At 36.4% G+C, this 16,041-nt stretch overlaps 1 protein-coding gene across 2 annotated transcripts in view; it reads right to left on the bottom strand.

Annotated features, from left to right (window-relative positions):
- LOC139127569 (uncharacterized) overlaps window positions 1-15,619 on the bottom strand; it is a 99,025-nt gene extending 83,406 nt beyond the window's left edge. For both annotated transcript variants that reach the window (XM_070693474.1, XM_070693475.1), the window contains exons 1-2: window positions 15,479-15,619; window positions 2,630-2,809 (exon numbers count right to left, since the gene is read on the bottom strand). In XM_070693474.1, coding sequence (XP_070549575.1) covers window positions 2,630-2,638 — 9 coding nt within the window. In that variant the 5' untranslated portion in view covers window positions 2,639-2,809; window positions 15,479-15,619. The remainder of the gene's footprint in view (window positions 1-2,629; window positions 2,810-15,478) is intronic.
- Between the last annotated feature and the right edge of the window lie 422 nt (window positions 15,620-16,041).

The raw sequence follows: 16,041 nt of genomic DNA, 5'->3' as shown, positions 1-16,041 counted from the left end.
AAAATGTCTCTCCATTCTAAAATCTGTTTTTTGTTTGTTTGTTTGTTTGTTTGTTTTTGAGGGGATTTCAAAATTATAGCAATTGAGAAGGGGAGGCATTTAATCACGTTTTTAGCGTCTTGCGGAGATATTGGAAAATATGAGGTTGAACTGAACCAATGATCGTTATCATTTAACTTTTGTGGATTCTCCAGCCATCCCGTCCCGAGGTATTTGAGAATGCAACCTCAAGTACCAAAATCGTTTCAATTCCGAATAATGTGAGACTGCAAATACCATTGGCCATCGCCGTAGTCGCCTCGCCATATCCAATACCTCCATTTGTTCGCTAATACTCATGTCTCTTGATGGATAAGCAGCAACACGGGGGACACCATCTCTTGGCATGTGAACGGTTAAGCGTAAAGATTGTTAAACGTCTATGTCTTCTAGCATGAGTGTCATTTGTGCTGTCTCGAACATGAGACCTGTGTTAACATGTATTGTTTCGTATCATCTGAAAACATGCGCATTATGACTATTTTAAAATTAAAGTTTGTTAAAATTTTGAAATATGAATGCTCTGTCAATTTTGAAAAATACTGCTAACAAAATGGGAACTTTGACTTACACAGAGTTATCTGCATTTTAATATGAACATTGGATTGTGAATGGAATGAGCAGAATAACATGTGAATTCATGTTTTGGATAAGGTGCAGTTTTGTTCAAGAAATGTTGTAAAATATTCCTCAGCATTGTTGCTTTCAGTGGCAGCTACTTGGTTTTATGACAACCAAATTAGAAAAAAAGAGAAAAGTCATTTCACAATGTCACCTTAGCACAGAATGTCACCTTAGCACAGAATGCAAAGGATGCAATAAAACACGAGGAAATGTGGTATTTGGCAGTTTTTACCCAATAAATGTCTATTGTTTTAACATGCCTGGAAATTTAGAATTAGTACGATACAGCTGACTTTCTGACTCACAATTAAAAAAAAATAATAGTAGAGAGGTTAAGGCGGGATTAAAGAAATTGTTCGTATTGTGATTGTGTAGTGCATCAGCAAAATGTTGTTTCAACTGTCGAATATGAATTGTTCATTCTCAATTATAAAATTGAGACGCAACTTCGTCTCGCACAACGGTTGATTTTCGTTTTGACGTTGGAGCAGAAATACGAAAGACCTTGAGACAAGAATGAAATGGTCATCATGCGGTCATTTTGCTCCAATTTTCATATCAGACGTTTGTCGTTTCCATACACCTTAAGGTGAACTACGACAAATTCATACTAAAATGAAGACAAGAGTAATGCCATTTCCATGAAATTTGGAATGGAAATTCTTCAGACTTGTGTCATTTATGACGTGAAAAGTGGTTGTGACTGCAGGTCAGTTTACATGGAAACTGCAGGTGAATAGGGCTCACTAAGATGTCAAAAATTCTTTCGTTGTAATATTATAAAGTATGTATAATCGTTTGTTACTATGGATATTTCGGTCAATTCCATTGCATGTTTTGAAATAATTGTTTTGTTTTCTCAGATATTTGACTGCTGATTTCATTGTGAAAAAAAAATGATATGAGATCAGGGTGTCAGTATAATTGTAAGGCAGAGATTGCATTTGTACCATCCCGTACATTCAAATGATGTCAAATTCATAAAAACGTTAAAAATTGAATCGTGACTGTAAATATTTCATTGAGCTAAATTCACAAAAGGATGTCACTATGCTAATTTTCTAAACATTTACTGATTTATCTATTTGAGTGACTGACTGAATGAATCATGGCATGTTTAATTTAAATGGGGCTAATGTGCAGCACTGAATAAGATCTGAACCAATTGGGTAGCTGAATCTGACCAATGTAATGAAAACAATATAATAGACTCCATAAGTAGCTGTGGATAGTGAAAATAGACCAATCAGAGAAAGAGCTTATTCAAGCGGGACATCAGCAGTTTAAATGCCTTTTTAAATAAAATTGGTAACCTAGGGGGTCCTATCAGTGAGTATGTTAACTGCCAATAAAGCCTCTTCAAAGAGACAGGCATGTCAATGGATGCTGAATAACACCAAATTAGACCCATCTGTCGATAATATTACGGTCAGCCTCAGTGCAAGTACAGTGCGCTCTGCAATTAGGCGTTCTTAACAGTATAACAGGTAGTATGTATCTAGGAAAAGAAAGACTGGAACTTTTCCTCAAAATTTCCTTAAATAAACTTTCAGCCATTCTCTTATAAAATGAAGAAGAAAAATCGGGGTTGTCCGTGCAAAGTTCGATTTTAGGAAACACATTACCAAAGATTTACCAATATTTGCAATTCAAAATTGTATTGAGAGTAGAAAGTTTCTGAAAGCAAGTAAACGTGGATGGGAATTTAAAATGTCAAATGAAAATCATAACCTTTATCGAGTATCAATAAACATTGACGGTGCAATTTTTTCTTATTCCGTGAGTATCAAAATAAGCGTAGATCAGAAAAGTATTTAAAATATCTAAAAGCCCGAATTCCTCTCCTCGAAGCGCATTCCATCTTTAACTGAAGCAGTAGCATTTAAATGATAGAAAACATAGAGATTTGTCGCTAGTTCAACTATGGTTATTTGTTACACACTTCATTGAAGAATCTATGACGCACCTTTCGCATGTTTCAGCCTCTGTCAAAATATCACCACACATTCGAGCACTGCCGATGAGATTTTCATACATTCCTAGGTAAGCCAGCATATATCCGATAACAAAGCTGAATAAAGTAGTCAGTGACAGGAATAAAACCTGTCTTCGTGCCATCACCATCTTACTTAGAGATATAGCGTCCCTGAAAACAAGAAAGTAGTGAATGGATAAACGGGAAACCAAACACAGTTATACAAACATGAACGTGATTTTGGTTTAAGACAGAAAAATTCAACCAATGTGTATTCTATATATGCAATTTATGCAGATTTGGTCGATATACGTTTGTTTGTTTGTTTGTTTGTTTGTTTGTTTCTTTGTTTCTTTGTTTGTTTCCGGTTTTTTACTTCTCATTTGTCTAACATTTCCTTCTCCTACAGGTCATGTCACATTACTTACATACGTGAAATTTTATAAAACATGAGTGCATGACAATTACTAACAGTCTACATAGTATATAAATGAAAACAACATGCAGTTGTCACATTATAACCAGCGGTCTTTTCAAATGAAGAATAGTAATTTACATGATAATATTATTATAATAATATCATACCAGTATATTGATGGCGCAAATACAGTGATCTTATTGGTCGAGTCGCGAAAGAACCGTGAACACAATTGGAACTATTTCGTGATTATAAGATGAACGTAAAAGTCACAGAATATGCTCTCTAAGAGAGGGTTTACACAAAGCATTTAGTAATTATCAATTTTCCCAGTGTAAATATCAAAACTGTAATTATCGAATTAAATGTTAAAGTAGTATTAAAATTGTACTATTTAAAGCCATCTGCTTTTTAAAACTTGTTAGTTTATCCTTTTTGACAATTTTTTTAAGGATAATTCATCTCATTGATACACATTTTTGAACATGTCAAGATTAAAGGTCAAAACTTGATGATTGCTGTAAGTTTAGACGACCTGGATGCATTTGAAGGTTTCGGGATCATATCTGATCGGTTCTTTACTATTTCAAAGTGCCTCTCTAGGCCAGTCCGTAAAAAATATTTAGGGGTCATATCTAAGTGGTCTCTTAAAATGATAAAGGGACACATCAGGGTCGTTCCCAAAAGTTTCAAGGACTCATCTGGGTGGTCCCTGAAAGTTTCAAATTCACATTAGTATATGTTGTCCCTTAAAAAGATTCAGGGACACCTCAGGTTGGTCCCTGAAAGTTTCAAGGACTCATCCGGGTGGTCCCTGAAAGTTTCAAAGACTCATCCGGGTGGTCCCTGAAAGTTTCAAGGTCACATCAGAGTGGTCTCTAAAAGATCCAGGTACATATCGGGGTGGTCCCTGAATTTTTCAAATACTCGTCTTGCAATTGCGGTCTTTGAAAGTTTCAAGGTCACATTAGGATAGTCCTTGAAAGTTCAGGGACACGTCAGGCTGGTCCCTGAAAGTTTCAAGGACTCGCTACGATCACAGTTACTGACATCATTGTCGAGATCGGGAACAGCACTGTCACTCAAAAAACAAAGGACCATTGTAACAGACATCAAATTCATCGGCAATATCCAGTATTCCGTTGCTTTCCATGTAGTCCTGTCATTACATAATTGGAGTAATGGACGTCCTACATTCAGAATCGGTAACCTTTCCCGACGAAGGAATTAGTGCAGTGGACAAAATTCATTCGAACGTCGCGCCGTTTACACACTCGATGTGAAACAATGCAGAGTCTCACAACAATGTGACCCGTTGACCTTTACTATGTTAATTAGCAAGGACCATATTAGTTGGTGTACGATTCGGTGTCTCGCTTAACGAGAAAAGTATCATTGACTACATCTCCAAATTAATCATGGAGACTCTAACGTACAACCACAGTATTTTAAATGGTGGGAACACTTGACAGCATAAAAGAGCAACATGTACCTTACCCTTGGAATATGCCATCATGAAATGATTGTTTGCGAATTGTTTACTGTTCAGACCAGCGGCGCTTCAGCTAGCGACAGCATACTATAACAAGCGAGTACATTGCCATTATTCGTCAAGACTGATCGTCTAAATCGACTGAAGGTTCACCCACTAACTATTTTATCACATTTATGCCACGGAGAACATGCCTTGTAGATCTTGTCGCGTGATAAATACGCAAAGACGTGTTTTGGCGTTGATCGACCAGTCACACGTCGGAGCGATGAGGATGCCGGGTTAAGCCATTACATAACGACCGTCATGAATATTGACGCTGTATGTGCAGGAAGTTGGATCAAATCTTTCAGTGATTCCTCTGCCTGTCAGCTTTACCAAGTAATGCTTGTGAATGCACAAGCTGACGAGCGAAGGTCACATCAGGATAGTCCTTGAAAGATTCAGGGTCTCATCTGGGTGGTCCCTGAAAGTTTCAAGGACTCATCCGGGTGGTCCCTGAAAGTTTCAAGGTCACACCAGAATAGTCCTTGAAAGATTCAGGGTCACATCTGGGTGGTCCCTGAAAGTTTCAAGGACTCATCTGGGTGGTCCCTGAAAGTTTCAAGGACTCATCTGGGTGGTCCCTGAAAGTTTCAAGGTCACATCAGGATAGTCCTTGAAAGATTCAGGGTCACATCTGGGTGGTCCCTAAAAGTTTCAAGGACTCATCTGGGTGGTCCCTGAAAGTTTCAAGGTCAAGTCAGTGTGGTCTCTAAAATATTTAGGGTCTCCTCGGAGTGGTCCCTGAAAGCTGCAAAGACATCTCTGTACAGTCCCTAAAAATTCCAGACAAAAACTGTTGGTTCCTGCCGTTAATATTTTAAGGTTTCAACAGACAGATGATATTGATTACATTTCTTTGCATCTACCAAAAATAGTTCATTTTTAATAGAAGGGCTGAAATAGTTCAGTGATTTTTTAAAATTTTCCAGCATTAATTAGCACACTCACAAGAAAGGGGTAGTTTAATCAAATTTACCAGGTCTCATTTCCTTGTATATGAAATAAGTAAATGTACAAGACATTTTCTTAACATCTACCAAATCATTTGAAAGAGAGATCAACGAATAAACATACACTACAGCAGAACTGATTTGGGTAGAGGTAGAAGGCCATTTTCCCATCGAAAATTTAAAATTTTATCATGCATCGTTTGGTGAGAATAGCAAATGCCTACAAATCAACTACAAATCAACCTTGGAAAGGGAATTTGTATTTTGACTTAAACCTAAACAAAATTGACAAATCAGTTACATTTAATAGGTTTTTCTTTCCTGAGAGTGCGAAAAGCTAGACAAAGATGTAAAATTTGTTAGAGATGTATTTGATTATCAATAATTTATGAAATTTGCCGTCGTCTTCACACAAAAACACTGTTAGATTGATGATTTTTAAATAGATTATAACAAAATGCTCAAGATCTTATAATCACAAAATGGTGGCATATTGGCGATATACCACGACTGGCATATGCGCGTGCTCTCAGCTTGATGAAAAATCCATTTTTGACGTTCCACGCTAGAATTTCAATATACTGTTATGATATAACAGCAATAAATCACACCCAGCAACGGTATACCACTCGAGTTTGACCAGTTCACTCCATATATGCACTCGCTATCGTTTGTGCATATATGTCTTGACCAGGTCATAATCTGGGGGTATACCGTCGCAGGATGTGCTTTATTGATTAAATATACCCATTGTAAAGACTGGGTATTTTTCTAGATATTAGATATTGCTTAGCAGAGTTATTGAAGTAAGTGTTTTATCATATATTGAGGACCTATGCGCCTCAGGGACAGATATTCGGACTCCTAAACGTTTAAAATACTATTTGTCTACCACTTGTTCATTTTAAAGCTCTTTGACACAGATAATTTTTACTGTTTTGTTTTTAGAATATATTTTAGAATATAATTTCATTATTCTCCATTGAGTTAACATAGAGATGGCAGCTATACTAAAATTAAAACATAGAGATGGCATCTATATTAAAATTAAAATATTCAAAAAGGTTAGGTAATATTTTTGTGTAGTGCTAAACTTTGCACTGTGGTCCCAGATTTTTAATTTTTGTGAGAGAACATTTGAAAGCTTCATTGTAGAAACTTTGATCAAAAGTTTCCGTCGTTCATTTTCCTTAATTATAGTGTTGTGACTCTGACTTAACAATTCTAGGCGAGCATCATACACCTGCTGTATAGGAATCGATTCCGGATGGCCATAGCTTTTGACGTGTACACTAATATGGATTTTCCCCATTGGGCTCTAGCTTTGTATTATATTGGTAATCCTGACAACTCCCCAGCTTAATTACTTAATAACTTAATTGATGCAAAACAAGCTATACCAGTCTCCATAGTAATCAATTCTTTGGACAGAGTCAACCTTAAAGGTGCAGGTTCAGCTGACCGATTCGGTAACCTTGCTATCTTTATTCTCTTCACCGAGAGATGAAACCCTTCTGTACTTGAGTGATGTGTAAAAGCGCACAGCCAATGTCGATACAGTGAAAACAACGTTGGTGACAAATTGTCAAAGATTATTCACAAGCTCACATGGCAATAAGTTATTTCTGCTTTTCCAGATACTAAAATGAAGGCGAAAATTGTCAACGTTGTTCATGTTAGTCTTCATAGCATCGTTAGCTTTAATGGATGACACTAGTATTGTGAATGGTTGTTTCAACGATATGTACAAGCGCATTGGAGTATGAAGTGAAAATTACACTAAAACTGCATTATGGTTTTATGTTTCCGCACTCAAACAATAAAAAGTGAAAACCGTGCATGCGAACCACTCTGACCGGAGGAGTAGAGTAAAAGGTAGTTTAGAAATATTCACTTATCTTAACGAATTTACGGTTTTTAACGACAAAAATTATGGCTCTAAATAAACTTACAGATATTGTTGTGACTGACCACCATCTGTCCGTGCAAAAAAAACAGTTAACCTGGCGGTTTGTACTGATGTATTGTGAAAACAAGATGGCGCTTTATGGCCACCGCTTTAGTTTCTGAGCCCAGTGATCGTGGTACACTCGCATGAGCCTCGCCGTTTCAGATCATTCCATATGTAACTCGCGAGGTGTACTTTCAAAAGCGCTAGGATGTTTTGAAATTTACATGCACAATTATGACCAAAGTTCTACTTTTGCACGTGAAATAGTCTATTATTATTTTACGACCAAGGGTGACAAACTCTTATAGGCTATGCGTCAGGCCCGCCTCCCTAGGCGAAGAAACAATTGCGACCTCGATAGCAGATGATAAAAACATGACCTCCTCGCCTACTATCGGAAATATTTTGAGTAACGTTTGAAGACTTCGGTGATATTTGTGCTCCCTCTGTAATTTGATTATTTATATCGAAACGAGCAGTGTTTATCCTTGCATTATTGTCTGTCAATAATCGCTGTAAAAATATATATGGAACGGAACTTGATAATCAAAGATACCGGAGGTACCGTGGGGCAGTGGTTTGGAGACCAGAATCGCCATTACACGATCGTGAGTTTGAGATTCCAGCATGGTGTTGTGTCCTAAGGCAAGACATTTACGTCCCATTGTTCAATTGCGTAGTGGGTTGTTAGTATCTCATCCTGTTATTGGCTTTGCCCGTTGGACGAGTAGTAAAAAAATATAACTCTCTCTCTTGAAAATACATTTAAACTGTCGAGACTATATATTGTGATATGGTAGTAGTATTATATAAAGGGTTAACCCATTGTTTTCATTATATGTAAAACGATGTTACACAAAAATCAATAATTTTCTTGTTTATTATCCCAATTTCAGAAATTTGATAGTGTTTCCCTTTATTCCTACTGGTGTACTCATCTACACACTGGCATTAACACATGCTGCTATTTCTGCCCACTGAGTAGTTTAAAATAAAGTCCTTCAGCGGTCAGTCTCCCCACTACTCTATTCTCATAAACATTATTGAAAGCAACGTGTAGACTATAGCTAGTGCAAGCTTCTTTATTGGCACATTTTCATCGAGTTTCTTTCTAGACAAAGTTTCAAAAGACCGTAAACGTATTTTCACAAAAGAAGAATTGATTCTGTGGTTTCACAGGTTGCTGCAAACAGGTAAGGACGCCATGGTACGTTAGAATACGAAGATCCCTATCTTGTTATGAAGTAGGACTCAGATAATTGTAATCGTAGGTCAAGGTTAGTCATTGGTTCATTTTGAAAACAAAGTACAATGTGCTTACACTGTGACCTATTAGGGAACCCAACAAATTTACATTAGAACACTGAGATCTACAAAACAAAGTGATTAAATTTCCAAAGTAAAGTATACTTCTATGAATACATGCTTGGCAAAATTTCAATGCAAAAAGGAATGCAATTTTTCTTATCAACATGCCAAAGGTCTATTTACGTATCAATTGACAAGAATAGCTGAGACTCAAATGAGGATGAGTTGAAGTTAACATCGTGTTAATATGTCTTTCCCCTGTGACATATGTAAAATGATGATATGTTCCCCAACATTAGCCCGGAATATTTTTCAGGAAATGAAATTCAAGCTCATCTAAATAACCTACTACTAAACAGTTACACATAGAGCGCACGCTGTGAGTCTCTCTAACTAGGTCGCGAGATTGCCACACATAGCAATAGCCAAGCCTTTGCCGTCCCAATCGACTGACTATTAATTCAAAAAAGTTCTTTAGACCCGGTCTAACAAATATTTACTTCTCGGGTGTTTGCTCATTTGTAGAACTCATCGACACTTGATTGGAAGAACTATGTTTACATTTACAAATCTGTGTTCATTGGATGCCTTCTTACCGAAAAGGCGCTAACGGTAGTATCGCAAATTTATTCCACAAAGTCAGTTAGAAGTCTGGCAACAATCAACCGATTATAAACAAGGAATGTAACATGCGCAATTGGTCTTGGAAGGAACTGATCGTCTGAAAAGAAAAAGTGCTCATGTTTTCTGTTTGCATGTTTGTTTGTTTCTCAAAAGTTATATCTGATGTCTAATTGGCCCTCTGTGTCTTCCAGACGCTTACGCATTCAGTGGTTGACGATATTTGTGTGTTTAAGAGTCCTAGCAAGAAATATGACCCTCAACGAAACAAGATTCAGCCTAAAATACTTTTTTAATTTGGTTTGAACTCACTCATCTAAGCTTTGAATAACGACTTCTATATCATCAATCAACAATTACATTCCATTGAGAACTCCAACAAAAGAATGACCTTGCATGAATCTAATGAAAGGCGTGTGTTGACCTATTTTGCGATCAAGGGCGACAAACTCTTATAGGCTGTGCGTCAGTCCCACCTCCCAAGGCTAAGAAACAATTGCGACCTCCTCGGTAGCAGACGATAAAAACATCATGACCTCCTCGCCTACTATCGGCAATATTTTTCGACTTCTCACTCGTCTCTCAGCTATTGAAATGTAAAAGTTTGGTACAACAATACCTTCCTTGAAGAGAGGTCTTTTTCTAATATGACATACCAGATGACCAGATATGAACTGAATATGCTCACGTGTTTTACAACAGGTTCATTAATAGTAGTACGCTTCACAGAACAATAAGATATATGTTATCACTATATGAAGCAGGTTTTTTAGCCATCGCATAGTACTCTTAGATTTTAATCACTAATTACAAACCTTATTTAATACAAAAATGAGCTGTTAATTAACTTGACACTGCTCAATGCTTCACGGGACAATTAGATATCCATCAGATCAACATTTGTAGCACGTTTCTTTAATTTAATGCTGTAATTTTAGAGTAATGTCACTAATACAAAAATTCATTAAATATGCAAATAATCCTTAAATTAACTTGACACTGATCAATGATTCATAGCAAAATTAAATATTTATCAAATCAATTTCTGTAGCACGTTTCACAAAATTTGGTGCCGTAATTTCAGAGTTATATACCTAATTACAAAGTTTATTAAATATGCAAATGAACCCTTCATTAATTTTACACTACTAACTGCTTTACAACACCGTTAGATAGCTGTCGGATCAGTATATGCAGCAGTTTTCATGACGTTTCCTGCAGTTATTTCGGAAATATATGACAAATTATCAAACTTCATGAAATATGCAAATGAGTTAATTATTAACTTGACACTGCTCAATGCTTCTCAGTACAATAGGATATTTCATAGTATCAGCTCAACATCTGTAGCAAGTTTCATCAAATTTGATGCTGTAATTTTGTAGCAATATCACTAATTACAAAGATCATTAAATATGCACATGAACCCTCAATTAATTTCACACTACTAAATGCTTTACAGTATAGTTAGATATCAGTAAGATCAGTATCTTAAGCAGATTTCATCACATTTGGTGAAGTTTTATCGGGGTTATGACTAATTACAAAACTTCATAAAATATGCAAATGAGCTATTTTTTAACTTGACACAGCCAAATGCTTCTAAGTATAATTAGATATATCAGATCAATATTTATTGCAAGTATCATCAAGTTTCGTGCAGCAATTTCAGAGTTATCTCACTAATAACAAAAGTTCATTAAATATGCAAATGAGAAGATAATTGACATAACACTCACAGTATCATCATAATGTTCTGCGACTGTCATCTGTGAAAAGTTTCATGAAATTTGGTGCAGTATTTCTTGATTTATATCTACACTGTCATTACCGTCTCCATAGGGGAACCATTGTACGGAATAAAAAACAATATTGCAAAATTTCATTAATATGCAATCCAAACTGACTAAAATCTAATCAGTTCTTGCAAGTAGCATATGGGACCCGTGTACCAAATCTGACTTGAATCCGTTCAGGCGTTTTTGAGTTATCGTGTAAACAGGCACACACACACACACACACACACACACACACACACACACATACACACACGGACAGACAGACAGACATCGCTATTACATTAGCCCGCGTGTTTACACACGTTAGCTAAAACTAACGCTTCTTCCTGCCTAGAGACTATGTTGAGGGATTTGTAAATTGCAACGCACAAACGTCTCTCACAAGAGTTGACCTCAGCTTATCGCATACAATAACTGCCGGGTTGTTTCAGACAGCATTAGTTGAGTTCAACCAGACAAGGTCACGGCTAATCACTTAGAAACGAAATAGTAAAGCCTTGAAATGAATCACTCTTTTGAAAGCTCAAAGAAAGCTGCTTTCACAACGTGGAAAAACCAATACGTGACATGAATTCATTGGTCGGACGTCGCCGATTGGTTTGAGAAAGATCAAATGCATTAGGCAATAAGAAAATGATAAAAGTGAATGCATTTGTGAAAAATGGCTCAAACAACAGATCGGTACTGTGGACGTTACATAGTTCTAGAACTTCATACCAAGATTTCAATAAACACTTCAATAGACTGCAAAGAAATCAAGTTCAACTAAACTTAAGGGGAAACCTGTAAGTTCAGGGACACCGTAGAGATCTTAACAGATTTCTGCACAGCTTATATGTCGCTCTCCTCCAACTGTCTCCTGCTTTCCGTTTTGTTAAGTGTGAATTGTAATTTGATTTAAAAAATCTTGAGCTTATGAGACCAACTGACCTGATTCTATCGCGTTTGAAATTTTCACTATTTTACATGATTATCTTCCGTTGTTACAGTCTTGATGTATGCACATACAACCAAGATCACAATAACATGTCGGGCGAACAACCATTCTCATAGATAATTGTCGATGTGCGTACTTTACTGATTCTATATCTTCGTCCTTTCATATGCCATCACCTCTGAAGAGTTGAATGAAATAAAACTAATATAACCGTGCCAAGTTTTTGTGAGCTGAATTACGGCGATTAGAATATCAAACGCTTGTCCCTGGCGATAGACGATGTTATTGGGTATGTAAACAGCAACGCTTTATGCTCTAAAAGAGTTGAACTAAGCCGACCATATACAATAACTGCCGGGATGTTTCAGCCAACATGAGTTGAGTTCGACCAGACAAGGTCACGGCTAATCACTGAGAAAAGAAATAGTAAAGCCTTGTAATGAATCATTCTTTTGAAAGCTCAAACAAAGCTGCTTTAACAACGTGACCAAACCAATATGTGACATGAATTCATTTGTCGGACGTCGCGGATTGGTTTGAGGAAGATCAAATGCGTCAGGCAATAAGAACATGATAACTGTGAACTGAACATGCTCACCTGTTTAACAACAGGTTCATTAATAGTAGTGCGCTTCACAGTACAATCAGATATATGTTATATCGTTATATGCAGCAGATTTCATCAAATTTACGAATGTAATTTTGGAGTAATATCACTAATTACATATTTCATTCAATATGCAAATAAACCCTTAATTAGCTTGACACTACTCTGTGATTCATTGCACAATTAGATATTTAACAGATAAATATCCGTAGCAGGTTTCACGAAATTTGGTGCCGTAATTTTAGAGTAATATGCCTAACTACAAAGTTCATTAAATATGTAAATGGAGCCTTAATTAACCTCACACTACCAAATGCTTTTAACCACTTTTAGATATCTGTCGGATCAGTATCTGCAGCAGACTTCATCATAATTGGTGCATTTATTTTGGATCTATATGACTAATTAAAAAACTTCATAAAATAAGCAAATGAGTTATTTATTAGTTTGACACTGCCCAATGCGTCTAAGTACAATTAGATACATATTAGATCAATATCTTTAGCAGGTTTCACCAAATTTGGAGCCGTAATTTAAGAGTTCAATACTTAATCACAAAGTCATTACATATGCAAATGAACCCTTAATTAACTTCACACTACAAAATGCTTTTTACCACTGTTAGTTATCTGTCGGATTAGTGTCTGCAGTAGATTTCATCAAATTTGGTGCTTTTATATCGGAGTTATATGACTAATTACAAAACTTCATAAATTATGCAAATGAGCTATTTATTAACTTGACACTGTCCAATGCGTCTAAGTACAATTAGATATATATCAGTCAATGTTTGTTGCACAAATCGTCAAATTTGGGGCAGGAATTTTAGAGTTATATCACTATTAACAAAAGTTAATTAAATATGGAAATAAGCAGAGAATTAACAAGAAACTCACAGTATCATCATAATGTTCTGAGATTGTCATCCGTCAAAAGTTTCATGAAATTTTGTGCAGACTTTCTCGAATATGACGACACTGTCATTAGTGTCTCCCTAGGAGACCATTATATGAAAAAAAAAGATATTTCATAATTTCATTAATATGTTCAGTTCTTACCCGTGTACAAAATTTGACATGAATCCGTTCAGCCGTTTTTGAGTTATCGTGTACATGCATTAGGCAATAAGAACATGATAAAAGTGAATGCATTTGTGAAAAATGGCTCAAACAACAGATCGGTACTGTTGACGTTACAAAGTTCTAAAACTTCATATCAAGATATCAATAAACACTTCAATAGACTGCAAAGAAATCAAGTTCAACTTAACTTATGGGGATACCTGTAAGTTTAGGGACATGTTAGAGATCTTAACAGATGTCTGCACAGTTTATAGGTCGTTTTCCTCCAACTGTCTCCTGCTTTTCGTTCTGTTATGTGTGAATTGTAATTTGATTAAAAAATTGAGCTTATGAGGCCAACTGACCTGATTCTATCAAATTAGAAATTTTCACTATTGCACATGATTATCTTCCGTTGTAACAGGCTTGATTGACAACCATCTGTCCTTGCAAAAAAAGTTGAGCTGGCAGTTTGTACTGATGTATTGTGAAACAAGATGGCGCTTTACGGCCACCGCTCTTGTTTCTTAGCCACGTTATCGTGTTACACTCGCATGAGCCTCGCCGTTTCAGATCATTCCATATGTAACTCGTGAGGTGTACTTTCAAAAGCGCTAGGATCTGTTTTGAAATTTACATGCGCAATTATGACCAAAGTTCTACTTTTGCAAGTGAAATAGTCTATTATTATTTTACGACCAAGGGCGACAAACTCTTACAGGCTATGCGTCAGTCCCGCCTCCCAAGGCTAAGAAACAATTGTGACCTCCTCGGTAGCAGATGATAAAACATCATGACCTCCTCGCCTACTATCGGCAATATTTTGAGTAACGTTTGAAGACTTCGGTGATATTTGTGCTCCCTCTGTAATTTGAACATTTATATCGAAACGAGAAGTGTTTATCCTTGCATTATAGTCTGTTAATAATCGCTGTAAAAATATATATGGAATTAAACTTGATAATCAATTTCTGCCCACTGAGTAGTTTTAAAATAAAGTCCTTCAGCGGTCAGTCTCCCCACTACTCTATTCCCATAAACATTATTGAAAGAAACGTGTAGACTATAGCTGGTGCAAGCTTTTTTATTGGCACATTTTCATCGAGTTTCTTTCTAGACAAAGTTTCAAAAGACCGTAAACGTATTTTCACAAAAGAAGAATTGATTCTGTGGTTTCACAGGTTGCTGCAAACAGGTTAGGACGCCATGGTACGTTAGAATAAAAGGATGCCTATCTTGTTAAGAAGTAGGACTCAGATTATACTAAACGTAGGTCAAGTTTAGCCATTGGTTCATTTTGAAAACAAAGTACAATATGCTTACACTGTGACCTATTAAGGAACCCAAACAAATTTGCTTACATAATAACACTGAGATCTACAAAACAAAGTGATTACATTTTCAAAGTAAAGTATACTTCTATGAATACATGCTTGACAAAACTTCAGTGCAAAAAGGAATGCTATTTTTCTTATCAACATGCCAAAGGTCTATTTACGCATCAATTGACAAGATTAGCTGAGACTCAAATGAGGATGAGGTGAAGTTAACATCTTATTAATATGTCTTTTCCCTCTGAAATATGTAACACTATGAGATGTTCCCCAACATTAGCCCGGAATATTTTTCAGGAAATGAAATTGACGCTCACCTGAAATTTCCTACTACTGAGCAGTTGCACATAGAGCGCACGCGGTGAGTGTTTCACTTTAAACACAAACTAGGTCGCGAGATGGCCACACATAGCAATGGCCAAGCCGTTTGCCGTCCCCAACACCTTTTTAATTTTGGTTTGAACTCACTCATCTAAGCTTTGAAGGGCGACTTCTATATCATGTATCAACAATTTACATTCCATTTAGAACTCGAACAAAAGAATGACCTAGCATGAATCTAATGAAAGGCGTGTGTTGACCTGTTCACCGACTTTTGTAAGGTTTAGTACGACTCTATTTTATTACCCTACGGCTTCAAAAATTACTGAAAGGAAATGTCTGCAGATTTAGCATAATTTCCGTCATTCGACTTCTCACTCGTCTCTCAGCTATTGAAATGTAAAAAGTTTGGTACAACAATACCTTCCTTGAAGAGAGGTCTTTTTCTAATATGACATACAGATGAAAATGGCTACTGCTAACTGGAATGGCGAATTTTAATTTGATTAACGAAAACTCGAGATAATGATTCTACTCACTGACCTTATTCAATCGACTT

Source organism: Ptychodera flava, unplaced genomic scaffold (genome assembly GCF_041260155.1).
Source record: "Ptychodera flava strain L36383 unplaced genomic scaffold, AS_Pfla_20210202 Scaffold_33__1_contigs__length_2856901_pilon, whole genome shotgun sequence".
NCBI lineage: Eukaryota > Metazoa > Hemichordata > Enteropneusta > Ptychoderidae > Ptychodera > Ptychodera flava.
The sequence above is the reverse complement of the archived record's forward strand: the minus strand, read 5'-3'. Positions and strand labels throughout refer to the sequence as shown.